Below are 27,227 nucleotides of genomic sequence, written 5' to 3'. Positions count from 1 at the left end.
CAACCTGCTGAGACTATTTAGACACCTTAAAGTCTCCTGTTCTTTGTGTCATGAGGATCAGTGGCATTTCATTTGTCAACGGTTAATTTTAAAATGTGAAGAATTTTAAACATAAGAGTACTTCATGGACTTGGATCCTGGGATGTAAGACCTCATACAAAGCCAGCTTTTTGAACTGACCTTTGAAAAGCATTAAAAACTAAAAGAGTGCTGAGTGACTTTCAAAACTCGCGTAAACCGATTTCCCTCCTTTCATCACCTGTGGAGTGTGTGGAGGTGTTTACACATAACAGCAAGCTGGTAATACAGTGCTGTGGCCATGGGTATGATGACATTTCTCCAGGCTTGATGTTCTACCGTTTACTAAACAGCTTTGACAGGACATAACTGTTTTAGTAAATACAGAAGGCGCGTGTGGTGTGTCCTTGTGTGTGTTTTGGGTTGCTTTGGTACCACAGCAGTTAGCTTTCTGTTCAGGTAGCAGTTATTCAAGGTGAACTGGTGCATCTGCTCACTTTGGAGGAATAAACATGAGCTCATTCCTGCCAGACCTTATTCTCTATACAGTGAGGTGTGATTTTTCCCCCACCCCTCACACATTTATAATCAGGAGAGTTCAGACAGGAAAGATCTCTCATGCACATCAGCTCTGGTACAATCGTTCTCTGTCTCAGTTTATAATATAAACACTACACACGGGCCATGCGTTCTGTTAGTTTGACAGGTGTGTGGAAGACAGCCACGAGCCAGGCGGCAGGTGGAGATGAGGATTTATAGATTTTAATCGCATCACTCTATTGAGCAATATTTCCACTGCCTAAGGCAAAGAAGGTTCACAGCTCTGTATGATTAATGGATGCTCTACTGGGTATCCCTGAGACACAGAAAAGCTACTGTGCCTCACAATAGATGCAGATTAGTTGTCAATACAAGTGCTTATTGGCTTAATTTTTCACTTTCACTATCATTTTTATAAGGTAAAGACAGAGATTCAAGCACCTCTTAAAAGTTTTTATATCAGTAGACACGCAGTTTTGGACTCAGCAACAGATAAAGACAGGTGAGAAGAACTGCCAGGAGGGAAATAAAGCATAATTGGATGTTATATCACGTAAGACGAATGCATGATCTGTCCACATAAAGACAATGTTCAGTCTAAATCAATAAACAGAGTAACAGGCAGGGGAAGTTCCAAGATACTGAAACATATTGTGTTATGAGTTTCATTAAAAGAAAATTGACTTTGGTTTCAGAGAAGTCTGTAAGTGAAATCCCTCAGGTTTTACCGTTTATTATTTGAAAGGCTCCACCTGGAATTCCAGATTACACGATTTCCAGCCTTGATGTGATAAACAGTTAAGAATTTGCATCGATTTTGTACTGTCTGCCTAAAATGACAGTTTCCTTTGGAGTCTCTGAAACAAAAGTCCTATAATGTTTCTGTTGGCAAAAGTACTCAGGCTTAATCGACTAGGCAAAAAGGACTTTTACCTGCCAGTACAAAGTCTGCACACGATATGGAGTTGGGGGTGGGGGTGGGGGGTGGGGGGGAATAAACTAATTGGCTGCATGAACCTTTCAATGTGCCAAAGGATTTAGAGATAGAAGTGTGACATGTTGGAACGCATATGCAGCAATACTGACTATACGTTCCTCCTCTTACCTTTATCTCTGACTTCCGTCTCTTTGTCTTTTTCTGAATCTTCATATACTTGGAAATCATATTGCCTCCGAGAAGACTAATTCCCTGAATGAGTTGAAGAGTTTAGGTTTGGCATAAGGGTGGCTATTTTTCAAACAGTTAAATCAGATATCCTAGCAAGTCTGACACAAGTAATAAAACAAGACTTTATGGCCCATCTGAACGCAACTTCTTTAAAATCAGTTATGCAAATTTTGACAGGTTGACCTCGTACACTTTGTCATTTGTGCCAAGATGTTAAATTCCACCTGATCTGTTTCTGAAAGTGTGTCTTTTCCATGTCTTTTCCATCTTCTTCTTCTTGTTCTTCTTGTTTTTGTGTTTAGCGTAAATGAGTGTCATGCTGCCTTTATTTCAGGGTAAATAAAGGCCCGAGGGTGACATTGATCAAAGAGTTTAGATCGTTTTAAATACCAAAAATCAACAAAAGAACAAATTAAAACAACCAAGACGATAGGCATTGCTTTTAATGTTTTTTTATTATTATTATTGTTAGATGGATTTTTCAAATTTTCACAAATCTAGTATACATGTATACTTTAATAAATTCCAAGTGCTTAAATACAAAATGTAAGCTATCTTGTTATATGGCTGTGCTGGTAAGAAATACTTTGTCAAGATATATAAATCCAATTTCTTGGATAGATCTGACTTTACAAAGTTACATTAAAGTTGCAAATTCAGTTTACACAAGTTTTGTAATAAGTACTATTTCTTTATTAGATGTTATATTTTTTTCTCCAAAATGTATACAACACTTAAATATTTACGCATTTTTGTTTTATTTATTGATGTACAAATAAAAAGCTTATTTATTCTTGGCACTTTGATTTAATTCGTTCTCGTTTATTGTTAGGATTGTTCTCATTTGGTATACAGTTTTGACAGTATTAAAATTCATCGGGTAATAACAAATGCAAACTGGATTGAGCTGCTGTGTTCCATTTAGTTGGTAATTCATGCATCAGCATCTTTACAGCTGTTTTACAGTTGGTCTCCTTTCCCCTAATGAAGCTGCTTGCATCCAGTCAGCAGTATGTGTGCACAGATGGTGTGATAGAGAATGACTTTAATGTTTAGAGTAGGGAAGAGGGACAGCATGGGAATGTGGATTTTCACCGTTTAGGAGAATCAGTTAACTATCCATCACACAAAGATCAGGTTACACCGACATGCAGGTTCCACAGTACTGGTCATCGCTTTTCAGACAGGACTATTTTTTTTTGTCACGAAGTGCTTATCATTTTATTTTTGTCTTTTTTTTGGTAAGTGTTTGTGATTGCCTATGGGTAGTTTATTGACTGGGAAAGTGTAATTTATTTATCTTAAAATAAAAAAATGAAAATAAATAAATAATAAGGAAAATGCAGCTGTAACTCAAACCTTTTATTCATATCAAAATGCAACAAATATAGTACACACCATACATTGCAAATCCATTTTACACAATAAAAGTTGTAACGACAAACCAACAGCTCATATGTATAAAATTACACAACACATAAACATATTTACAAACTGCAATTACCGTTAAGACTGTAGGTCAATGAGATGCTTTTGTTTTAGCACTATAAAAAAACATGGTATACATTAACATTTTTACTTGTTTTTTACTTTACAGCAATAACTACAGATGTTTTGTAGACAACAGAATAATTTACCTACTCTAAATATGCTGAGCATTGTAATGGCGATACCATCGGAGAATCATAGATAGCAGTGGAATAGCCTGATGTCAGCACTTCAGATCTAGGATCTGCTAATAATGACTCAGATCAGATAGAAACAAGCTTTAGTTAGAATAAAAGCTGACTGAAGATCTGATAGTGAGTCTGGCTGCGGTTTCAGGGAGTGATAACTATAGTCCGCTGCAGCTGACTAAGCTGTTCCTGTGGGAATTAAAGACTTTTTACGCAACTTTCACACGCTTTGGTGATCTCAACTGTCTCAGTCAGCGCAAACACACTTTGTGTTTGTGTATTTTCTACAACGGACCCTCTCTTAGAAAAAAAAATAACCAGATGGATTTCCCATCAAGAGTCTCTTCAAACACCTTCTCCCCCATCAACGTCTTATTAAACCTCTGTGCCCTCACGATGATAGATGACACCTGTAGAACTCAGTGTAGGGTAAAAATGACTGTTGGAGCCATTGTACTGATTCAGAATGGGGCTAGTGTAACCTAACGAGGAGTGGCTGGGTGAAGAGGAGAGTGCGGGTGGAGCTGGAACTTGTGGTACCCACTCTGAACCACTGGAGTTGGCCGAATAGGTACTAAAGCTTCCTGGCTGTGTGGGTCTATGTGGCCCATCTAAAGGAACGTTCATCTGCAGCGGCCTGCTCAACCCACTACCTCCCACCTCATTTGTTCCCCCATTGGAGACTCCAGACATTTCAGATAAGAAGCTGCTCAGGCACGGCCCGGGAACTGACAGTGAAGGTGAAGGAATCCTGTCCGTTGCGGGCGACATGTTTAGGCTGGGGTTGCTGGAGTGTTTAGGACTGGCCCTCTCACTGTCACCTGATTCTGGAGGCCCTGAACTGCCATCTCCACTGGACAGAGAATCAGACTTTCTCTTTCTTTTGCGGCGGAAGTTTCCATTGTCGAACATCTTTTCACAGTTTGGGTCAAGTGTCCAGTAGTTGCCCTTACCTAAATTATCAACGAAGAAAATAAGACTTTTAGAATGGAAGAGACGTAAATAGATTCCATTAAAGTAATTCAAAGCACAACCATAACTATGCAAAATGCAAAAATTACATACCTGGGTCATCCTCATCTCTTGGCACTTTTTTGAAGCAGTCATTAAGGGACAGGTTGTGTCTGATAGAGTTCTGCCAGCCCGCTTTGCTCTTGTTGTAGAAAGGGAAATTATCAGCGACGTACTGATAAATTTGACTCAGCGTCAGTCTCTTGTCTGGTGCTCCATGGATAGCCATAGCGATGAGAGCAGAGTAGGAGTAAGGGGGGCGTACCAGCTTCATCAAATCTTCTTGTGAAGGGAGGGAGAACCAGCTCAGTTCCCCTCCTGGACCGCCAGCACCAGGTGGACCCAGGTAAGGCCTCTGCATGCCATAGTGCTGAGGAACAAACGGAGGGCCGGGATTACCTGGCGGGCCGGTGGTAGCCAGGTACGGCGATGTGTTGATCCCAGAGCTGTTAAACCATAGGTAAGGGTTTGAGGAGGAGCTGGTGTAGTCACTTATCTCATAGGTGGTAGGAGTAGTGCGCTGAGGACTTGGCAGTGAAGGAGGAGGGTAGTAACAGTCGCCGTACATGCTGAGTTCAGGGGGCTCCTGGCCGAGGCTCGGAAACTGCGGGCCACATCGAGGAGGAGACTGACTCTGGGCCTCAAATGAAGACATTGTCAAGTTTCTTCTCACTTCTCTGTCTCTTCTTAATTCTTTGCCTTTGATGGGTTTTCTTCTCAAGACTTCTCAGACTCTTTCTCTCCACTCCAAAAGTCCTGCTCTTTCTCTTTACTCTTGTCTTTGTCCTTGCTTGTATGTCAAGATGTCACCTGGCACACTTTTATCTTTTCCTCTGGAAACGCCCCCCTCTATTTTGATTGGCTGTTTTTTCAGGTGAGCTCATTTTTTTTCCTGTTGTCAGCTAGTTGACTACTTGAGTGGAAAAATAATTTTCCACTCATGGTGTTTGTCCACCATTTGTCATATTTTTTGGATATTACAAGGATACTATTAAGTTTAACCTATGGCAGACAATTTTGTTAACACCCTGGTTTATGATTTCTTTTTAATCTTTACAAACATTTCATGTCAAACATATAAAAGTAGACTACTTGAGTAAACGATCTGATTCAAAAATCCTTAAGAAATAGCCTTAAGGAAACAGTATATTGTTCATGAACAAAACAATATATTACATCAATATATATATTGTTACACAACAAACAGGAAAAGTACTCACTTAATACTTGCCTCCAGCAGTAATGAGGAAAATGGACTGTAAGCAGATTCAGTTTATATAACTCTAGGGGGACGAGATTACCTCCTTGAAATAATATAGGCTTCCATTGCTGAATCCAAATGACCATTTATGATAATATAAAGAATACAGTCACCTACACTCTATTCGCATGATAGCAGGTTTTGTTACAATAGGTTTATTCAATTCATGTGTTAAAATAGTGCATTACTGTGTAGGATATTAAAACCTCATCACAGTTCAAAGTGAGCGTTTGTGACATGACAATGCGCATGCTTATTTTTTGCTTTCTTACATTAGCGCGAGACCCTTATTTTCCAAAGCAGCCGACAAACTTTCCTAAGGTAAGTTTATAAGTTTTGAACATTACCTTCAGACCCCGGCGAGAAAACTCAAGTTTACTAGCCTGCCTCGACAAATGTTACAACATCTTAGTTTTAGAAGTCTACTTTGCTAACTTTTTTTCTGCCCTAACATCACTTTGCTAACAGTAACAGGCTCGTTCCTAGCGTTAGCTAACGTTAGCTATTTTCATGCGGAGGTGTTTGTAAAGGGAGACGTGATAAAATAAATAATACGTGTGCAATCAGGATGGCCGATTCGTCCACTCGCTCCGAGCTTCCACGCATCAGCGACGACGACATGCTGGCGATGAACAAGGAATTGGAGAGGATGATTGAAGACGTTGAGAGTATGTCAGGTATGGGACGTTAACGGTATTGTGGCATATTTAGAGAGGTCAATATGAGCTCAGATAGCTTGGGCGTGAAGCTTAGGTAACTAAAATAAATGTCTGAAACATGCGATGTCACTCTCTTCTTATCTGTCTGCCCGCAGCGCACCTGACCTGGATGGCCTATGATATGGTGGCGTTGCGGACTAGTCCGGAGCTGGGAGTCTCTATGCAAAAGCTGAAGGAAGCTTATCTCAAATGTAGAGCTGCTGTTTGCGGAGACCCTGACCAGGAGTCACAGATTGACAAATCTGCTGAGACTGCTGTCACAACACTTTCTCAGATGTGATGCTTATAAGAGTTTTGAGTTCACAAGTAGGCACTAGAATTAACAAGTTTTAACTTTTAAATGTTAACATTGAAATCCCAGCGGATCTGTTTGTTTTTGGTAGCTGGAGGTGGGCATTCATGCCTTGTTTAGTTCTGACTACTTGCACTAAAACAGTATTTTGATGGTTAATTATTCATTTGAATGGACTGTAATGTTTGTTTTCTCACTATTAAACTGCCCTGGTCTGTGTAATTTTTTTAGAAAGATTTTTTAAGTAAATTAATTAAATAAATTAATAAAAATTGAAATAAAAATGTGTTCTGTCATTTTTTTCTTTGTTTTTTGGAGCCCTACCCTAAATGTAAACAGTAAAATATGTGTTTTAGTTTTACTGTTATGGATGACTTTTAGCTGAAATACAACATTGCCATTCATGATTGTCTGTCACATTTGATTTACCTTGTGTATGCTGATAGGTGACTGACTGTTTTTTGTGTGTATGAACTTCATTTTCAGATGGAGAACACAAAGAAGGTTGAAGAAGAAGCTACCTCTAACACCTGCATTGACCTGGTGAACATAATGAGAGAGCTAGATTCCCTTTCAAGCGCCTTGGATCGTCTGGCACGTATGTTTGACTCCCTTACTTGGTACTTCAAAAATGTCAGAAAACAATCATTTTTGCCACTAACGTGAAGTTGCTGATCAATTTGCAAATATGCAAAGCAGATGATGAAACTCCTCTCCCAGATGTGAAATGTGATAACTACAAGGGCATTATGGGCTGGCTCAGCCTTGCTTGTCGGTGTCAGTGGTGCAGATCTGCGTGATACTACATGATGTCTGTCAAACTGTGCTCTGCTGATTGGTAGATAGGAGTAACTGAAGGGTTTTACACGTGGTTGTCCATCAAGCTCTTTGATGTGAGGCATGCAGCTACCTTTTTTTTTTTTTTTTGCCACGGGGGACAGCTTTGTGCAACAACTGTCAGATCAGTGTGACTTTCTTATCTGCTCACTTAAATATCTAAAAGCCTGGACCCAAATATATATATCTATATATATATATATATATATATATATATATATATATATATATGTTTAATCTAAAATTATGTTTTGATATAGTACATTTTTGCAATGAATTAAGTTATCCCCAACAACAAATCATACGAGGTGTACTCAAGTTAATGTAAAAGTGTTTTAGGTATAATATTTTTGGACGCTTAAGTGGAAAACATTATTTCACTTCTAAATAAATGCAAAGGCTCGATTAATGTTCATTATATATTTCTTTAATTGTAAAATAGTCACACCAGTAGTTGTTATCTTTTTACCAAGCTTATTGTTGATGGTCTTGTAGCCCATAACAGCCTTGTACAAATCTACAGTGTTGTCCCTGATGTCCTCTGACAGTTCTTTGGTCTCTATTTTGGTGGAAGAAATGAATTCTGTAGACAGGTGTGCTTAATATACATAATGAGTTGAGCTCAGGAGTATCTATAATTGTTTGACTAATTAAGTGTCACATGGGGACAACCTGAGTTCTGGCTGATTGTATGGGATCAAATACATATCTCACTCAGTTTTTGGTCTATATCTTTTGACTTATTTGAGCTGCCCTGCTAAGTCCTGATGTACTAAATAAAGGACAAATGTGTCCATCAGCACATCTCTCAGATTCAACTAATTTGGCTTGCATTACATTGCTATGTAAATCTAGGACACAAAAACATATGTTGTTGTCAGTCACACTGAATTAGTAGTGCTGTTTGAAATAGCAAGACAAACGAGAAAGCAACCTAATATGTCAGTACATGTTTTGTGTTTCGGTTTTAAATTCAGACTGTGTGGTTTTAAAGTGTAATAATATTTGATAGATCTGACACAGCTGTGAAACAAGATATTTGCTTTCTGCCGGCAGTGCGAACCAATCAGAGACAATGTGATCTGATCGTTTGTGTTGGCCACCCTGACAAGTTGGCGTCTCTAAAAATCCAAGAGGCAGTTAAGCAGCAGTCCTCAGAGGTGTGAATAAAGGAGGTAATGCTGTGCTCCTTTGTGAACAAACCATGACCCATGTAAGAAAAAAAAATCTCTCTTTGTGTTTACTAAAAATACAAGTGAGAGCAGCACAAAGATGAATTGCATAACAATGACCTTTGAGAGTGAAAATTGTGACATTTGCTTTACATGTTCTTAAAAAGATTTTGAATAGGCCACGCATGCATGCATGCACACAGATTAGCATATATGAGCACAGAGAAAGGTGCGAACGCGCACATTAAAACTGTTGTCAGTGCTGGTCAATGTCCCGTAGGGTGCAGCAGACAACTCTGGGGGTGCTCTTCATGACTCTGGTCTGTGGCATCAATGAGCTGCAGCGGGGTGTGTGTGTGATGGTTAATCAGCTCCTTCACCCCAGGGAAACTCTGAAGCACAAACAGCACACACAAAAAATGACGGGGACCTAATGATGCAGTGCAGCACAACTTAGCATCACACATTCCCCGAGGCGTGCCGCAAGATGTGAATAGTTTACTTTAAGCGAGCATGTTGATTTTTTTTTTTGTAACATTACGCTGTCATTGCTTCCAGTTTACCTTGGTGTTTTTGAGGCCACTGCCGAGAGTGTAGCCATTGCCTTGGTGACGGATCTTAATGTTGTAAACCTTGTCTTGATACAGCAGCATCAGGGTGAAGGGGTGCTCGACTGAGCCGTTAGAGCTGTCCCTCACCACAAAGGCACCATCCTTAAAGATACATACATGTAAATACACAAACCCATACATTCACATTATGCATCCAGTAACATTTCAGATGTGTGTGTGTGTGTGTGTGTGTGTGTGTGTGTGTGTGTGTGTGTGTGTGTGTGTGTGTGTGTGTGTGTGTGTGTGTGTGTGTGTGTGTGTTTTTCTGTCTGCTTTAGAATGAGAAGGTGCAACATCTGACCTTGTTGACCTCCCGAAGAGCAGCCTCAGCTTGGTGTCTTGTCAACTTTCCTCCATACCAACTCGAATCCAAGCCCTGAGCGCACCATGATAGAACAGTCAGTGTAAGTGTAGCGCTATCACAGACAGTTCCAGTTAGACTAGTTAATAAAAGGCAGTGTATAAGATATAAGCATCTCTGTTGTTCTTTCTCTTTGTACAGCATTGTGATCTGCTGTTTCCTTTCTGAAAGTGCTCATGATCTATAAATAAAACCTTAATTGGACCATTGGGTTTTCTCACATTTGTATAAATAACTTAACGCACTTTTTTTTTTTAATACCTTTTTTATTCTTGGTGTCGAATTGTATTCTTCTGTAGATTGTGTCACTCCTGAAGGTTCTGGAATTAATTTACTTGGCCTGAAAGAGGAGAGATTCAACACACACAATTATTAAATAGTTGCATTGAATTAAAGTGAACGTCTTTTTATGCTCATAAATTGTTCAGGCTGTTCTACCTATTGGACACATCAGTAGGCTCAGGCACCTTTGGATGATGAGGTTTGCTGATAGTATCTTTTACAGCACTGCCCTCTTGTGGACATTGTTGATGGTGTGAAATAGAAATGATAAACATTGTAACAACAGTGTAACACTTTTGTAGGACACCTGCTATAACTATTCCAGCATGTTGTAGGTTGCATACTTATTTTTGGAATGTCTTTTTGGGATGATCCAGGCTTCTTGCTCCGGTCTAAGTGCACACTTGCAGGAACTTATAAATAAAAAAAAAAAAGGAAATCTTTCAATGAAATGGGCGTACAACACTCATCATAACTGGTAAATTCAGCTTTTTGATTCAACACATTTTTGTTACCTGCTGGTTTTAACGGTCTTTGGAGGATGTGATCCCCCCTTGGGGTTGATGGCAGTGGAGGTTTGAAGGTTCTTTGAGAGAATGGTGGATCAGGAAGAGGTTCTGTGCACATGTTATCATACATTCAGGACACATTAATGCCAGTTCTGGTTTCAAAGCATACTAGGTAAAGGAGGAGCAGGAGAATTAGCTACTTCCAAAAAATATAATAAATAAATAGTCAAACCTTAGAAGAAATTGTACAGTGTAGGTAGGCATAACATGCTGCATAAAATTCTCATCACAGAAACCTGTAGCAGAGCTACATTTTCAGTGCTACAGCCTCAAAAAAAGCTGCATAATAATGTTAGCAAACCGCAAATTTGAAGTCATTCCTCTTTTTACCAGTTAGTCACACTAGTCAAAGCAAATGTCACTGATTGGTGCCACAGTCTTGAGTCAGCCTGGGGGTAAAGTGTCTATTTTGTTTGGCTTGAAATTAGTCTTTGTTTTTGTCAGTCTTGTCTCAGACTAATCTCTGAGCAAAAATAGGGCTGCTCTACCCATGCAGACAGGTCTAATATAGTCTAGTATCTCTGTGAAAGTGTCCCCAATTCATATAGGCACTGAGATGCTTACATATATAACTGCATTTCTTTATACAGTATTATTCTGAATTGCTCTCCTTTACCTCTTTGACAGTCTGGAGGTTTTGGCCCTCGGGGGGGTCTTGGAGGCTTCGCTAGGTCTCCAGCAGCAGGCTGCTTGTACTTTGCTTCACTTGTCTTGTCCTGTCCTGGTTGTTGCTCAACTACACTGCAGTTGTAATTCTCTGCTTCGTGTTCTGGACCCTCATAGATTGGATCATCGCTCTCATTGTCCTTACCGCAGCCCGGACATGTGATACAAGCAGAGCGCATGAGTGCAACTCATGACAAAAGCAACTTTTTAAAAAAATTTCACATGACGTATTAGGTGCGTAATTAAGCTGTTAGGTGCATACGTACAATTGCTTGTTAAAACAAATATCAACTTGGTAATCACGTTTACGGCAGTGCATTTAGGCATGCAAACATCTTGAAAGCCACCTGCTGAATGTGGCATGATTGTTATCGCCTTGTCTGAATATTTCAGAAACTGATGAACCCCTGGGTTTTTCCCTCACATAGATAAAGGATTTACAGAAAATGGTCAGAAAAAGAGAAAATATGCAGTAAGTGGAATGTCCGAGTTCAAAATGGTAACTAACTCAGCAGTAATTCGATACAACCAAGTTATGCAAAAGAGCATCCCTGAACACACAACACATTGAAGCAGATGGGCTGCAGGAGAAGAAGACGACTCCTGTCAACTAAGAACAGGAAACTGAGGCAACAGTTCACACATGGTCATCAAAGTCAGGCAGTAGAAGATTTGAAAAACATCTAGTCGAGTTTGGCTGCTGCACCACGTCACAAAGCTCAGATCCTCTCAAACTCAACGATTAGAATCAGAACCAACAACTGCAAAATGCCATCGTGTAAACATGGACTAAAATCTCTGAGGAATGTTTCCAGCACTTTGATGCACTCTGTGCCACAAATATTAAGTGATTCTGAAAGCAAAAGGGGGTCCAACAAGCAAGCAAGGGGTGCCTAATGAAGTGGCTAGTGTATTTACTTACGAACTCATCAGATTCCCAAACGTCTACTTCTTGTACAAATACTGTAGTGAAATAAATTGTAAAAAGAGGACAGTGAAGCCTTACGAAAGATGGTAGCACAATGTTACAGACACGGTTAAACTGACCTTTATCTTGTTTCGGATACTTCAGCGGTTTTGATCTGGACAAAAAAATAAAACAGACAGGTTTTTTTTTATGTTCGGTGAGCAACTGTTTTAGAGTCAGCTGAAGATATAAATAGTGTATGTAGTTTACGCTCTTACTTGTGACTAGTAGCCTTCTTGCGCTCTTCTTTGTTGATTTCAGTTTGTATCTTAGTAATTACTCTATAAAGGTGCAGCACAGAGACAAGTAAAATATTATCAAAGATGGTAAGTATCATTATATTATTTATTAATTTAGGGTCCAAAATACTTAATACAAAAAAACATGCAACCAATCAATATAATGAACCTTTTCATGTTTTCAGAGATATTAATTGTTGGGTAATTTGTCAGTGTAAGAAATACACTTTCAGTTAGACTCACGGGACAAAGAGGCAGGGGAACACTTGCAGATCACACTCTGTCATATTCTACATGACATGGATTTGGAGATCATGAAAGTCAGATTTATTGTGATTTCAGAATAATAAAAAAAGAAATGTTACACACACACACACACACACACACACACGCTTACCATAAACTGTGCTCCATCTATGCTGCTCTTTGTCACTACTCTGTCACAGCCTGGCAGTTTAAGCTGAGAGGAGAGTGAAGCTTTGAGCACATTTAAACCATGCAAGTTTTCTTGTATGTTTGGTGTTTCCTTAAATTAGCGTGAAATGCTACTTTTTAGATAAGGTGTTACCAACTAAAACAAGGCATGAATGAAAAAGCAGGAAATATATCTTTTTCTTGGTTAAAAAGTGAGCTTTTGTTTTTGCAAATTATGCAGTCGCGCTTATCAGATGTTCATAAATAATGTTAATCAAGAGACTACAGTACTTGGAAGGTATAAACATCTCTACTTTCACCTTCAAACTAGTTTTAATACTCACCTTCCGCATGTAGTCCGCTAGAGTTTGGGCATTCCATCCCATCACCTCTGCTTTTGAGGGAACGTTAGAAAAATTCATTCTTGTCTGTTGTGAATGATAACTTACACTTGATAACACAGTGACTTTACTTGCCAGCCATCATCTTACTCATCACTGTGAAATGATCGGTCTAAAATTACCCCTGCTTAAGCACACTTTAAGAATGCGTGTGTTTTTTTTTTATACTCTCTCACCTATTGTGTAAGAGAGTAAAAGGCTTCTGTGGTCAGAAAGCTATGAATAGAGCATGCATGCACTGCAAATGGTCGATCTGTAAACACAGAGGCTGTTGATTTCATTTCTAACACATGGTTAAGTCTGCTCAAAGTTGATTGTCAATTTTTAATGGACAGCAGACAGCAGACTATATATATATATAGTCTATATATATATATATATATATATATATATATATATATATATATATATATATATACATACACACACACACACACACACACACACACACACACACACACACACACACACACACTTTTATTACCATTCTACCTTTTAGTCTTATTGTTGGTTGTGTTCGGTCTTTTTTCCCACCTGCAGCTTGTGTGAGACCTCTTGGTATCTCACACCCTGGTGATAGAGGAGGGCAGCAATGAGAAGGGGTGATCAATCACGCTCTGACCCCCCTGAGCCACTCTGGGAGAATACACAAGTTCCCCTGGGGGGTCCTTGTGGCAGAACCCCCTACCTCTGTTTTCTTCTTTTATCCTGAATTGGAAACATACCCCTGTGACATGTAACTGCCACCAAATGTGGTATAAATAATAAAAAGTGATGGGTCAATGTAAGTTCTTCCTTAAAAAAAATATTCCTTTACTGAGTCTAAAATGTTTGAAATGCTAAAATCATAAAACTCCTGAAAGATAAATAAATGCAGTTTAGTGGGTGAAAAAAATGTCAAATGCAGGGTCTGCTCAGGGGCATCTCACTTGTAGAGTAAATCCAAGCACAGCTGAGCATCATATGGGAACAATATGGCACCAGTAATGTATTCACTGGAGAGTAGAGATAAAGCGTGAGGGCCTCCAGTGGGGCAAAACCTTCATTAACGCACAGCAGGACAGCATGGGAAATACGGGACATCCCTAGAGGGGAAACAGACAAATGGGAAGTGTGGGAGGGAGCGTTTCAGGTCGGTGAGAGTGTTATTTGTTTGCTTCTGCAGCCAGGAATTTAACTTGATGTTATGCTTCTTTGATCCTTGGTTGTGTTAGAACCCAATTTTGTCCCCAAACAGTACATACGCTAACAGTAGTCTGTTTATTTGTAGAGTTGTGTAACTATTTGCCACAGTGTTTGTGTTTAGATTTAATATGACATGCCTAATTTCACATTGCAAACATGGTTGAAAACTGAAAAAGTGGAATGCATTCGCTGTTTTGCCCCAGGTCTCGGGGCTTTATGATGTAGAGACACCAGATACTCTGATAATTCATGTCAGAATTTCTCACTTATCTCTGTGTTTTTATTGGTGCAACAGTAACTGTTCTGTAAAGATAGTGAAACAGACCTGTCACCAGACCCATAACTGTTAACATTCCCTCCCCCTACGCCTTCCCCTCCAGCCATGGGCCCCCTGAAGAAGGTAATATCCATGCCATCAGTCATTTAGTGGAATCAGTGGCAGATTTATGACACATCCAGCTGAGAGGCAAGGTTTTGGAGATACAGGGGGTACAGGAGAGAAAAACTGACATGCCAGCAGAGATAGATCTAATACTAATACCTAATTACTTGCAGATGATAAGATTAGAAATCATCTTGCTTTTCAGGGGAAAAAAGTGAGTCATGCTTTTATATAAGTGTCTGATTGCATATACAAGATTCATGTAACAGCGAATAAACACCAGGCTTTAGCTTTAATGTGTTGAGACACATTTGCATTCCATTTGGAATGTGACAAAGACTAGCGTGGGCAATGGTGTCGCCGATTACCAACCAAACACTGTAACTTGAATGGTGGAAGCGCTTCCCTAATTTGTCTTTCAAAGGCTCTTTGCTCTTTGAATAAAAATCAATCCACATTGACATCAAAGTGGTGGCGGATAAACGCTGGATCGACACCTCGGTGTGGCGTAAACTGCACGATGTTATCCCTGTAATCCCCCTTTTAAAATGCATGCAGTTGATTCTTATTATGTGCGTGCGCGGTGTCAGAAACTGTGGTGGCCCTCTTCTAGAGAAAAACTGAAATTGTAGATACAAATATTTAGAAGGTTTTTTTTTTACATTTTTATTTTAATTACAGCATTCTTAATAAATAGACACTAGGATATCATACACGAAAGAGGGGGGAAAGTGCAAACAGACAAATCCATAAACGCAGTCGTTTTCATTTGGGTCCACGATCTCTTCGTTTTCCATCCCCACCGTCCTTCCTGCCGCACACGTGTTTGACTGTAACGTGGGCGCAGTCCTCGCAGTGCACCTTACAGCACCAGTGGAATTTGCAGTTACAGCTACTCATCACCTCCGTGCGCTTTTCTTCCACTCCCAGGCCGCATTCGTGACACAGCCTGCGGCAGCTCCTTCTTTCCCCTTGCGTCAAGCCCTGTCCGTGCAGCAGACACTCCCTGCCCTCCGTGCCGTGCGCCCCCAAGCTGGCGTTCTTCCTGCAGTAGTCTGGAGAGTCCTGTAGGTAGATGAGCTCTGACTGTGCGATGCTGCCGAGCGCGTCCATGATGGCACCTTGGATATCCGCGCTGTTACCGGCGTTCATGCGCTTTTGGTCGATGTCCAGCTTTTCAGCGTGAATGTACTTGATCCTCAAGTAATTGCCCACGGCTCTGAAATCGGACAGCTGTGTCCAGCAGGTTTTGACACTGCAGCTCTCAGACATTCCGTGGCATCTGCAGATACGCGTCATTGTGTCTTTCACGGCCTGTTGGAAACAAGGTTCTGTTAACGGCTGCTGATGCCTTAGCGCTGAGTGATGAAGGGTTAGTAAAGAAGTGCGTGTCGTTTGAAAACAACTCACCAATCGGCCAGCCGCGTTGTTGTGGAGGTTGACAGCAGCCCTAGAGTCCTGACCCGTCTCTTCCGCATCCACGTACTCTTTGGAAATCCTCTCTCCAAACTCCACGTTAGCACTGCAGCCACCCCACAACCATCCGCGACCGCCTGCACGACACAGTTTTGAATACTTAAAGATCATTAATTAAGAACTTGCATGTTGACAAATGGCGCTGTAACTCGTACGTTGACTCACCAAGCTTTCCGTTCTTTGAACCATCGCAGCCACAGTTTTCGAGTTCGCCAAGACTGCAGTTCCTGGTCAGAGTGTACATGACCCCTGCTGAACTGATAGCATGAACGAAAGCCGTTTCTCTGGTGGCTGAATGAGAGGAAACATACAAGGTCTACTGCCACAGCCTCTTATAGGAGAATACATAACCAGCATTGACTAATAACGTGTAGAATGTTGCATTGTTTTTATTATAACTCTGTGATAATCAAGGCCACACTACAAAGGTACAAAGAAAAATAAAGTGGTATAAAGGTCAACATGTCCAAAGGTCACCAACTAAATCAGCATCAAAAACATGAAAAATAGATCCACATCCATGGGTGTGCGTGTGCATATTCAAGCACGGGTAAAAGAGTATTTTAAAGGCAGGTCTGGCCAGGGGCGTAGCAGAGATTGCAACAAGTCTAACAATAGTTCTGTAAAGATATTTTAATTGATTTAATTGCTTTAATTAACACATAAAAAGCATAGAAACACTGGAAATTACTTTTTGCCAGGAAAATCTGGGAAAACCAATCATTTGGTTGGAAATGCCGAATAAAACTTGAGGCTCAATAGAGAAACAATAACTACCTCGTTTCAGTCCTTTAAGCTGGGTTGCGCTGTCGGGGCAGTTCCATCTATCCCAGGCAAACTGGCGTTTGCACTCCTGGACGCCAGTCTGTGTGCCCACCTGCACGCTCTTTGCGTAGGTGAGATAGTCCTGCAGAAGAGGCAGTGACAGTCTGTCCTTTATTTTGTTTTTATTACATTTGAAATGTGGAAAAAAATGTTGCCACAATAAAAGCAATCAAATATATATGTATATATACCTTTGACCCCGTCATCAGAAAATTGCTTGCGACCCTGAGAACAATAATAATAATGATAATAATAATAATAAAAGTCATATAATTCTGTCTTCTGTTCACTTATTTTAAAGCATGCATGCAACTAGTGTATACATGTCTTACCAAGCGTATCCAGGATTGATTCTACACGAAACAAACAGCAGCCAAAAAATTGATTGCGCCATCTTCACCTATCCCGTTGTCGTTATCCTGCTTATAGAGATGTAGGTATTTTGACCCCGTGTGCTGCAGCTTTGTCCTTTACTTGACTGAGGACCAAATAAGTCTTCTTCTTTGTCTTGAGACCCGAGAAAGCTGATTGGGTGACTGGTTCAGGAGACGCCTATTCGCACTTCAAAGGTTGGCATTAGGAAGTAATTTATTTACCTACCAAAGACTGTATGACACCAAGGCACCCGCATATAAGACTAAAAGACTCAGAATTTTACCACCGACAAACTGGGAGGCAGTTACGTGTATTGTATAAAAATATTTATTATTTTAAATAATTATTAGGTAGACTTTTAAATATTAAACCAATTTCAGTAGTCACACGTGATAAACAGCGAACAAACATCCTCGGAACTCCCAAGTTCCCAACACTGCTACTGTTGCTCCAATGCTTGGAGATTTTGGTCCACAAGACAAAATTTGACCTATACACACTCCATTCAAAACTAAAGGGGGGAAAGGTGCTTTAAAGGACTTTAGCTAAAAAATTTAAATAACATTCATGTGATGCAGAATAATTTCTCATGTAGTTCGTAAATATAAAACTGGTTAATATGATGAAAATCATATTTATCGAATAATGTGAAGAGTTCAAATTTTGCAAGAGATCCCAGTCATTGTTGATGCGCACTGTTCCTGCCTTTTTTGTTCTTTTTCCTCCCACTTTTGTGCGCGCAAAAGTATTTGGCTACAACTCGCTTGCATTTTTCACACTTAACTGTGCAACACCAGTGAAATTTGCAGTTGCAGCTGGTGAAAACCTCTGTGCGCTTCTTCACCACTTTTAGGCCGCATTCATTGCACAATCTGCGGCAGCTATTTTTCTCCCACTCGGACATGTTCTTGTCCTCCTTAAAGCACTCCCGTCCCTCTGTACCGTGGAGTCCGAGGGTCTGGTTCTTGACGCAGTAATTTGGAGAACTCTCCAGGTAAATGAGTTCCCTTGTAGCGACGCTCAAAAAAGTGTGCGTGACTGCGTCTCGGTTGTCCGCGCTGTTCCCTGCTCTCGCCGCTTTCTTGTCCATTTCCAGTTCCTTTGCATGTTTGTACTTCATCTTCAAGTAGTTGCCCACTTCTCTGAAATCGGCCATCTGCATCCAGCAGGTTTGGATGGTGCAGCTTCCAGATACTCCGTGACATTTGCAGGCTTTCCTCATGGTTGCTTTGATTGCCTGTCGAGAGCACAAACGTTTTACCAAAAAATAAACAGAAAGCCAAACAAAAACAACGATCTCGTTTTTCATTTATTACGCTGTGTCAGAACACTATTGACATAAAAAAAAACCGTCAATAATATTAAGATCAAATCTTACCAGTCTGCCTGCCTTGTTGTTATGCAAGTTGACCGCTGCGCGCGAGTCATGCCCATCTTCCAGCGCGTCCACAAACTGTTTGGAGATCTTCTCCCCAAAAGCAACATTGTCACTGCATCCTCCCCAAATCCACCCTACACCGCCTGAGACAAAATAGCACATGACGTTATTTCGCTGTAGGAATACAAGCCAATTTAGAAATCGCTTACTGTAACCGCGGATAGAATGCTCATGGAATACATGTTTACCCGGCTGTCCAATTTTGGAGTCATCGCAGCCGCAGTTGTCAAAGTCCCCAGCCGTACAGTTCTTGGTGAGCGTGTACATCACTCCGGCAGCGCTGATGGCATGGACGAAAGAAGTTTCCCTTGTGGCTAAAATAAATAACAAACAAAGAAATCCGGATTTTTTTACTTGGATATCCAGTTTGGCACGAATAATGCGTAACTGATGAGTTCTAGTTTTGTGCGTGAAAAGCACTTTACGCACAGGCGCTTCAAGATTGCTCTCAAAAAAGCGCACGACCTCACTAATTTTAGTTGCCATAGATTTGATTCAAAAAGAGTTCTTACCACTCCGCATGCCGTTGTGTGGGGACAAAGAAAGCGTGTTCTCTGGACAGTTCCACTTCTCCAAAGCGAATTGGCGTTTACACTCTTGTATCCCACTCTGTGCGCCCACTCGCACGCTGCTGGCATAGGTCAGATAGGCCTTGGATGAGAAAGGAAAGGAAGTTATGAATATTAATGTTAGTGCTAATTACATAGAATTTGGCTGGAAGGAACAGCTTTTACGCAACACTCATTCTTAAAATCTTAAATGGTATTACCTTAGGTCCAGTCATCAAGAAATTATTCATGGTCCTGTAGAGGGGAAAAAAGATAGCTATGTTAAACCTGTAAGTTATTTTACCAATTGCAAACCCATAGAAACTATAGCATTTAAAACTTTCTTTACGAGAGAAAAAAAGGACATACCAAGCAGATGACAGCTGAAAAAGACAACACAGGAACAGAACCAAGACTGCAGAGAAATTCAGTGGTTGCATAGCGTGTGTATTCCAAGCAGAGGCTAGTGTGACGTATTCCAGATGTGAGCGCCAAGAAAAGAAGGAGGCGACTGAAGTTTGTCGCCCTACTCGGCGCTCATGATATTTATATGGTCGTGCCCCCTTTGACAGACAGATTTGTCCAGCAAGTAACATTTTACTGTGAAATGCGTCAACGACATTGGCTGGGGCTTCCCATGGACAAATAGGAATTGTCGGTGCATAAGTGCACTTCAAAGAAGCAACGCAGACGAATTCACCTGTTGTTCCCAGGCTCTGATGCTAATTATAAAAACAAAGTATATGCATGGATTTAAAGTATATGTATGTGTGTCAGTATATGTGAATCCATATGAGCACTACGTATAGAATAATTAAAACCATCTTCTAATAATCCCCCGGATTTGGAGACATTTAAGAATAAAATTATTATTTTTGACTAATAGAAGATCATTATTCACACAAAAAGTAATCTCTGTATGGGTTCATTGTGGTGATTATTGTTCATCTTTATGTGCACACAAATCGAAGATAGCTTAGCTAAAAGATAATATAAATAAAATCACTTGAAACATTCGGGAGATGGCACCAGTATCCCATGGGGACACTGGGTACTACAAAGCCTTACAGCTTTTCAGGAGTGACAGTATATAGTCATGTAAATACCGCCTCACACATCGGCGAAATTGGCACCGTTGTGATAATAGGATAATAGATGTTTCCCTGGGAAACAACTTGGTGCGAAAACAGTCTGGGATTTACACGAGTAAAGACACATAAGACACGTAAGGGCTATGACAATTAAAATGTAGCATTGCAAGGTCATTTTATTTCATAATATGTTTAGTTTGACTTTTGATAAAATATTAAAAAACTGTAAGTTATATGCAGGTTTAAGCATTGGATGATCCTTTCAGGCTGATCACGTTTAATCCCGCTGATTCGCTTTCTGGCTTTAGCCCACATAATCATGTCCCTCATCAAGGAATCATCACCACCAGTTTCTGTCTTTTCATACTTTTACTTGCGACTTGGACAGCGGACTTGTCAGATCCCCTTTAAGCCACTCAAAATCCCTTAAAACAATAATTCACTCAGCCTGCACAAAAAGCGGAGAGGTGTAGATAATCCCCACTAATTAGATATCAGCTAAGGTCGTGACTGAAACCTACAGCTCCCCTCCCCACCCCACCCCCGGTCTGACTTACTCTCAAAAAGTTGAGAATAGTAGAGAACAGCTTAAGCCAATAGAGAACCTTTAACGATATTAATGGATTTACTGATAGAAACAATCAATCTGGGCGTGTCTACATGACGACATAAGTATCGAAACTCTCAGGACTACAGATCAGGACAAAACACCGGACTTATTGGGTGACATTTTAAACGAATGTTGCAAGGAGCACATAGAAAATTTTTTTTTTTTTTTTTTACCCACCACCTTACACACTTTGGGAGTGAGAACGTGTTGCACACACGTACCCTTTTAAGTAATTGACAGTGGTGAAGTGAATATGCATTAGTAAAACTGAGCTAAAATAAATTTCGGACACAGGAGACCAGTGAGAGTTGGTGAATGGCTTGCAGTGTGAAGTACGAGAAGTGGGTCTATCAGAACTCGGGAGGTGAGAAGTTTGACAGGCGGAGGCAGGGTGACAGGAGCAACACCCGCAGGCGGAGATTTGGGGTTATAAATCACTGATATTGAGTTTAGGGTGGGTTTACTGGTCATTTTAGGTGTCACCGTAATGTTTACTGAATAATTCTGAACATCAATTTAGAAGTCAAAACATAGCTGTAACCAGTGCCTTTTACAGGAATATGGGGAATGAAATTATTTTTCACACCATACTCAGGTTCACGTTTTTTTTCTTCCAACGCAGGTGATGCAATCAAATTTAACAATACAAATCATTATGTGCTATTGTAACGGTCCCCACCCCCATAGAGCTATTTCTGTCAACTGCTCCATTTAACTTTAATATTTAAAATGACACAATCATTTCAACAGGACAAAATGCTGTCAGTTAAAACAATACACTACGACTGTGGATACATTAACCGTCAGCTTTGTTGACTGACTTCTTCTCCAATTTTAGTTGATTCACCGAGCTCAGCAGCAGACGTCAGGCGTTTAAGAGTCTATAAATATGTGAAAAGGCTGGTGTCTTTTATAGAATCATGGTTTGGAAGTCCTAACTTGTGGATGGTGGTCAGGTTAGGGATGATCTTTGGACACAGGAGTATGGCTGTACCGCTATATTAATGCGTCACACTCCTGCGTGTATCATTAAGTGCAAGGGCAACAAAACTTCATAGCAGGGTTTTCTAAGTGAGGCATGTCCCATACAGCAGTCCAAGAGCATAACTGCAATTCAACAAAGTTGAAATGGAAGCTGCAGATCTCACCATAGCAGGGAATTCTGACGTTGATTATCAGACCCGTGTTTAACATTGCTTAGAAATGTTTGTAGGTTTTTTTTCTGTCTCCTGTAAAAATCTTACACTCTCAATTCTCTTCATTTTGCATTTATTTAGTTAGTGGTAGTTTTCACACTGAAACCGCAGCGCTTGATTAGATCATCCTTCTGTACACTGTCACAAATCTAAGCGTGAACATCAGCTTTCTGATTTTTTAGACCATGTGGACATACATTTTTATCTTCACGTGGTCAAAAAAATTATTTTTTAGTTTGTTAGTGACTATTTCTTCAAATGTAGTGCAGTTTGTATTTTTTTATTTCACATTTTTGATACTTCTCTACCAAACTAACAATTAATTATATTCTATTCTAGAGCCAAGATTGACAGATTGTATTGGTTTAGTAACACCATAAAACCTAACGCTGTTCTATTTATTACATGAGCCTGCACCCCTGAATAGTTAGCGCTTGTTTTCTTAAAAAAAGGCTAAATGAATTATTGTTATGATTATTATAATTGTTTGTTATTGAAGACAGATTATTTTGTCTATCAGTCAAGTAATAGCAAATAAGACAGGGTAGCCTGAAATGTTAGCCACTGTGATAAATAAATTGGAATAATTTCCAATTCGGAATTATTCTGAACAGTTACTCAATTACTATATTTCTATTTTCAATATTGCTTTGTGTTTGTGTGTGATTAATTTATTATTTAATTTAGTAGTTCATGTTTAACATTACAAGAGTCAGCATAAGGGCATAAAAAGACAACACAGCTGCTTGAGGCCTCCACACCACCAGGGGGAGTCTCAAGCTCATTAAATGTCACACAAAACTAGCGGGTAAATGTATGTGTGTATATATATATATATATATTTTTTTTTTTTCATCCGTGGAATATAAATTTTGAACATATAAAACAAAAACAAAAATGAACCTTTAAGTAAGGTGAGCTTGGTTTATATTGTATGTGAATCAAAGGCATTATGGTTGGCAGCCTACCTTTAGCTTACTAGTCAGTTATAACAGCCCAGAGAACATGTGTGGTCTTTGTGTTTGGATTATGTTCCTAAATAACGATCATTTTAACATAATGAAAAAATTCTATTAGCTAGTTCTTCGGTGTAAGATAATTGTTATTGCTCAGTAACTAACAGGTGAAAATGTATGTCCTTAATATTTGACTACCATTGTCCCATTATGAAACAGGCCTTTTGTTCTATAGACCAGCCTTATTTTGGAGTCTTTGCTGTTATAATCCAGCATTGTTACACCTCAGTTAGCTCCGTGTTTTAATTTTTAAGACCTGCTTCTACTGCTTGATTAAAATATTTCCTCAGAAGCTTTGCTGAAACATTTCGGAACATAGAAAACAACATCTGCCTATGGTGCTTTCCAGTGCACTATAAGCCACGATAAGGGTTGTGTTAGGCGTACAAAGCACAAAAAATCAAGCATGGACCACATATTGTTAACGCTGGCGCTTCTGAGGTGGGGGATGGCTTCAGAATCAAATTGTGCTTAAGGCCCCATAAAACCTTGGGCTGATTAGCCACTAGCACTATATTTTCTGATCCCAAACCTTATGCTGGTTTATTGTAATCACATTAACATTAGCACTCTAACATACATTAGTAGGTAAAACATACACCAGCATTATATTACATTTTTTTCTATATTTTAATGTGTGAGTCATTTGCTTTATTTCTTTGCCTCATAAATACAGTGTGTGTCTGTGTTTGTGATTGTCTTGATTTGCACATCTGTAAAAACGAGACATCAAGATGCACAGGACTGACTGGTTCCATGTCTTCATTTTTATTTCATAAATAAAAGTAAAAAGTTGATTAAGAAAACATCCCACATGATTTAACTTCAATTACTCCCATGTCCATAACCAGCTCCCCACCAGCCCTATAGCCTGGATGCCTGCCTGTCTCTCTGTGCTACATCACTACACCACTTCCCAGTTTGGCAACATTGGAGACATGTTAGCTATACGCTAACAGCACAAGACAGGCACCCAGGCTGGAGTTTTAATATTGGTTACAGAGGCTCCCTTGTGAGGATGCCATATACCCTTAACAGCACCCTGGGGAGCTTAAGAGCACCCATTTCTGAAGACAATGAAAGAGATTCAAATACTGTAATAATCAAAAGAAAGTGCTTTTTGTTGCCGCATCTCAGCTTCTTTTCTTCGTGTGCTTGAGTCAAGGTGTGGCATCGCCTTTCCTCTCTTGCTCAATGGCTAGAAAAGAAGAGAGAAACACAACCGTTGGTAGGCTCTTGTTCAGTAAACGTGTGTGAGGATGTTGCTTTTTGATTTTGCTGTGTATAAAATGTGTGATGACATTGCAGCTGTTTGCTTCAGAGCTCCCGCCGGCTGACAATGCGGTCTCTCGATAGCACAGGAAGTGATGATGAGGAGCTACTGACAGTAACAAATGATTGCAGACGACGAAGCCTTTGTGGCTTCAACAGTGATCAGAAACACACGGCGCACAACGAGCACTCACTCTCTTTGGTGGGCAGAGGGTTTTTCTCTTTTGTCTCCGTCTTCTTCAGCTTCGTCTTGTCGAAACGAGCGATCTCGGTCATGTCAGGCTTGTCAGACATTTTGGCTGGCAAAGGTGAGAAAGATACCTGAGCACACACATTTGACCTTTCCTGTCGAGCCTTAAATTGATAATGCAGCATAATGTGATCAAAATCATTGTAGCAATCTGAAAGTTCATCGTAGGAGCCATTAAATCTGTGAAAGCTTTGTCTAGCCTTTAGAATAAACTCTGCAATGACTGTACATAAAGGGAGTGGCTACTACATGTGCTGCTCAGACTACATCCACATGGATGAACATGGGTGGTGGCTGCCTCCCACACGGCTTCACATTGGCTTCTCCAAAACGTAGATGTAGTCAACATGTGCTTGCTTTCACCCAGCTGTATTTTCTTTCCTTTGTCCCTGATTTTACCTCTCTAAGGCTAAAGTCTTTGTTCTCTCCCTCTGCATCATCTCTCTCTCTTTCTCTCTCTCTCACCCTACTGCATCCACCCCTGCAGCCTTGTGGATATAGGCAATGCTCCACAGGCTCCACTGCAGTTTTATTCCTAGGCTAGCCTCAGGTCTGACTAATCTGCCTTTCACAGTCTAGCCCAGTCATGCCTGTCTGAACTGCTGCTTTGTCAGAGTCTTCTGTGCAAATATGACAAGCCCACAAGCCTGCAGCAAGTCATTTACAAACCAAGCAACGGCAATCTCCTCACTAGTGTGAATTTGAATGGGGCCTAGGAAAATCACTTTGACAAAGAAATAGATATGCTTGGCACACATCCAGAATGTTTATGGCGCACTGAGTCATTTCTTTATCGCGACATGTATATACACTAAGCTTAGCATTAATATTAATATTAGCAGTGATATTCTCACCCTTTCCGATTCATTGTTAAATCCAATTATCCAAACAATTTGTAATATTGTATCTTTATCTCTATGACCATCAGTGTCCTCAACATCCCTTTTCCCACATTTTTTCTGCTGCCATTGCCCATCTAGCCACACCCAATCCTTTGTCTGAGTCCTGGTAAAAAATCAGAACCAAAGAGAAACACAGAAATGAAGAGCATACTAAGAGATGAATCATTCTTACCGACGTTCCACGAAGCAGTGGGCTAAAATCCACCGGTGGAGAGAGTAGGGAGGGACAGCGATAGCGAGATGGAGAGAAGAGAGGGGCACGGAAGCTGAGTGATTCTGCCGGTGTGTGCACGCCTGCCTGCATCCAGGGTGTGGGTATAAGAGAGAGGGAGGGGAAGAGAGAGAGAGGTGGTGGTGGTGGTGAGAGAATGACTGAGAGCTTGGTCAGCCTCCCTTCATGTCATCAATATTAATGTTCTCAAGGGGAAAAGACTAAAAGGAAAGCAAACACTAACAAGAAACAGCTGTTTTGTGTAGATCATCTAAACATAAAATGATTAATTATTCATCTAATACAAAGAGTTTGTTATAGATTGCCTTAAACCCTGTTTTGCTGAGTAAGCCGGAGACACAATGCACGAAATGCTAAAAAGAGGAGTCGAGCACCTTCTATTACTAAACACGACGACATTTAATGGATGTGTATAGTGTATTTCACTGAAAAATGATATATTTTATCACTGTACTTATTTGTTTGTTTCATTTGTCACTATAGTAAATAATAAGTATAGCATTATATCAAAGTTCACTAAGTAATAGCGGTTTATTTTTACTGAGACATGCCATGGACTAATGCCACATTCCACAAAGTATCACAGGGTGTCGTTGCTGTTCATGGTCTAAGCATCTGCAGTGGTGAATAAATAAACTGTCATACATCTTGTGCATGTTCTCTCAGTGTCTGTGTAATAGTGTGAGGAAAGTACATATTAGCATTAGCAGTTACATATAACTTTGATATACTTCTCCCCAAAAACCACCAAAACCACCAAAACAGGAAGTAAGGTAACAGGAAAGAGATTGCATACAGTTATTAAAACACCCAGTACTTATAACAGTAACACCTAGTATTTCCTGTTTTAGAAAGATGTGAAACTGTACCATGGAACTGTATACACTAATGTACTAATGTAATGTACACTAATGTATACACTTTTAATAACTTATAGTGACAGTATATCAGCAGCACTTAATTAAAAACAAACAAACTAAAACAAAACAATAGAAATGTATATTTGCATTTGTCAAAATAGAGGTCACTACTCTTGACAACAGCCTGTTTATATCACATCCTCTCTATATATTCAAATATTTAATATAAATTCATGTGAAACTAGAAAAAAATACAGATTAAATGAAAGCAATTAAAATGTCCACAAAACTCAGTGTAGCCATGGTGAAATATGCTTTTTTAGTGACTATTCTTTTGGATCATGCTAATCACTTTGTTTTAATTG

At 39.9% G+C, this 27,227-nt stretch overlaps 6 protein-coding genes and 1 long non-coding RNA gene across 7 annotated transcripts; 1 reads left to right on the top strand and 6 right to left on the bottom strand.

Moving 5' to 3' along the window:
• Positions 1-3,091: 3,091 nt before the first annotated feature.
• On the bottom strand, positions 3,092-5,828 carry foxi3b (forkhead box I3b). Its single transcript, XM_004541126.2, has 2 exons — positions 4,468-5,828; positions 3,092-4,355 (listed from the first exon to the last, which is right to left on the bottom strand). Exons 1-2 carry the CDS (start codon positions 5,066-5,068, stop codon positions 3,778-3,780), a joined length of 1,179 nt encoding a protein of 392 aa, XP_004541183.2. The 5' UTR covers positions 5,069-5,828; the 3' UTR covers positions 3,092-3,777.
• A 33-nt stretch (positions 5,829-5,861) lies between these two features.
• syce3 (synaptonemal complex central element protein 3) lies at positions 5,862-6,943 on the top strand. Its single transcript, XM_004541127.3, has 3 exons — positions 5,862-5,995; positions 6,242-6,351; positions 6,489-6,943. Exons 2-3 carry the CDS (start codon positions 6,243-6,245, stop codon positions 6,671-6,673), a joined length of 294 nt encoding a protein of 97 aa, XP_004541184.1. The 5' UTR covers positions 5,862-5,995; position 6,242; the 3' UTR covers positions 6,674-6,943.
• Positions 6,944-8,715: 1,772 nt separating this feature from the next.
• Positions 8,716-9,683, bottom strand: LOC143421756 (uncharacterized). The gene is made up of 3 exons (XR_013101315.1): positions 9,607-9,683; positions 9,258-9,407; positions 8,716-9,086 (listed from the first exon to the last, which is right to left on the bottom strand). It is a non-coding gene; the product is annotated as an uncharacterized LOC143421756 (long non-coding RNA).
• A 41-nt stretch (positions 9,684-9,724) lies between these two features.
• lcp2b (lymphocyte cytosolic protein 2b) lies at positions 9,725-13,225 on the bottom strand. The gene is made up of 12 exons (XM_076877291.1): positions 13,148-13,225; positions 12,787-12,849; positions 12,633-12,679; positions 12,369-12,431; positions 12,231-12,265; positions 12,106-12,146; positions 11,134-11,323; positions 10,464-10,565; positions 10,293-10,361; positions 10,105-10,180; positions 9,928-10,006; positions 9,725-9,745 (listed from the first exon to the last, which is right to left on the bottom strand). Exons 1-12 carry the CDS (start codon positions 13,223-13,225, stop codon positions 9,725-9,727), a joined length of 864 nt encoding a protein of 287 aa, XP_076733406.1.
• A 2,230-nt stretch (positions 13,226-15,455) lies between these two features.
• LOC101464751 (protein Wnt-8-like) lies at positions 15,456-17,701 on the bottom strand. The gene is made up of 6 exons (XM_012924584.3): positions 17,405-17,701; positions 17,264-17,297; positions 17,025-17,154; positions 16,413-16,538; positions 16,182-16,324; positions 15,456-16,085 (listed from the first exon to the last, which is right to left on the bottom strand). Exons 1-6 carry the CDS (start codon positions 17,464-17,466, stop codon positions 15,537-15,539), a joined length of 1,044 nt encoding a protein of 347 aa, XP_012780038.2. The 5' UTR covers positions 17,467-17,701; the 3' UTR covers positions 15,456-15,536.
• An 81-nt stretch (positions 17,702-17,782) lies between these two features.
• LOC101466389 (protein Wnt-8c-like) lies at positions 17,783-21,039 on the bottom strand. Its single transcript, XM_023154536.2, has 5 exons — positions 19,655-21,039; positions 19,398-19,536; positions 19,074-19,199; positions 18,826-18,968; positions 17,783-18,684 (listed from the first exon to the last, which is right to left on the bottom strand). Exons 1-5 carry the CDS (start codon positions 20,027-20,029, stop codon positions 18,127-18,129), a joined length of 1,341 nt encoding a protein of 446 aa, XP_023010304.2. The 5' UTR covers positions 20,030-21,039; the 3' UTR covers positions 17,783-18,126.
• A 3,052-nt stretch (positions 21,040-24,091) lies between these two features.
• On the bottom strand, positions 24,092-26,099 carry tmsb2 (thymosin beta 2). Its single transcript, XM_004541130.3, has 3 exons — positions 25,943-26,099; positions 24,813-24,917; positions 24,092-24,544 (listed from the first exon to the last, which is right to left on the bottom strand). The coding sequence occupies exons 2-3, from the start codon at positions 24,910-24,912 to the stop codon at positions 24,507-24,509; spliced, it is 138 nt and encodes a 45-aa protein (XP_004541187.1). The 5' UTR covers positions 24,913-24,917; positions 25,943-26,099; the 3' UTR covers positions 24,092-24,506.
• Between the last annotated feature and the right edge of the window lie 1,128 nt (positions 26,100-27,227).

Source organism: Maylandia zebra, linkage group LG2 (genome assembly GCF_041146795.1).
Source record: "Maylandia zebra isolate NMK-2024a linkage group LG2, Mzebra_GT3a, whole genome shotgun sequence".
Classification (NCBI taxonomy): domain Eukaryota; kingdom Metazoa; phylum Chordata; class Actinopteri; order Cichliformes; family Cichlidae; genus Maylandia; species Maylandia zebra.
Note: the sequence above shows the minus strand (reverse complement) of the source record. Positions and strands in the feature narration are given on the sequence as shown.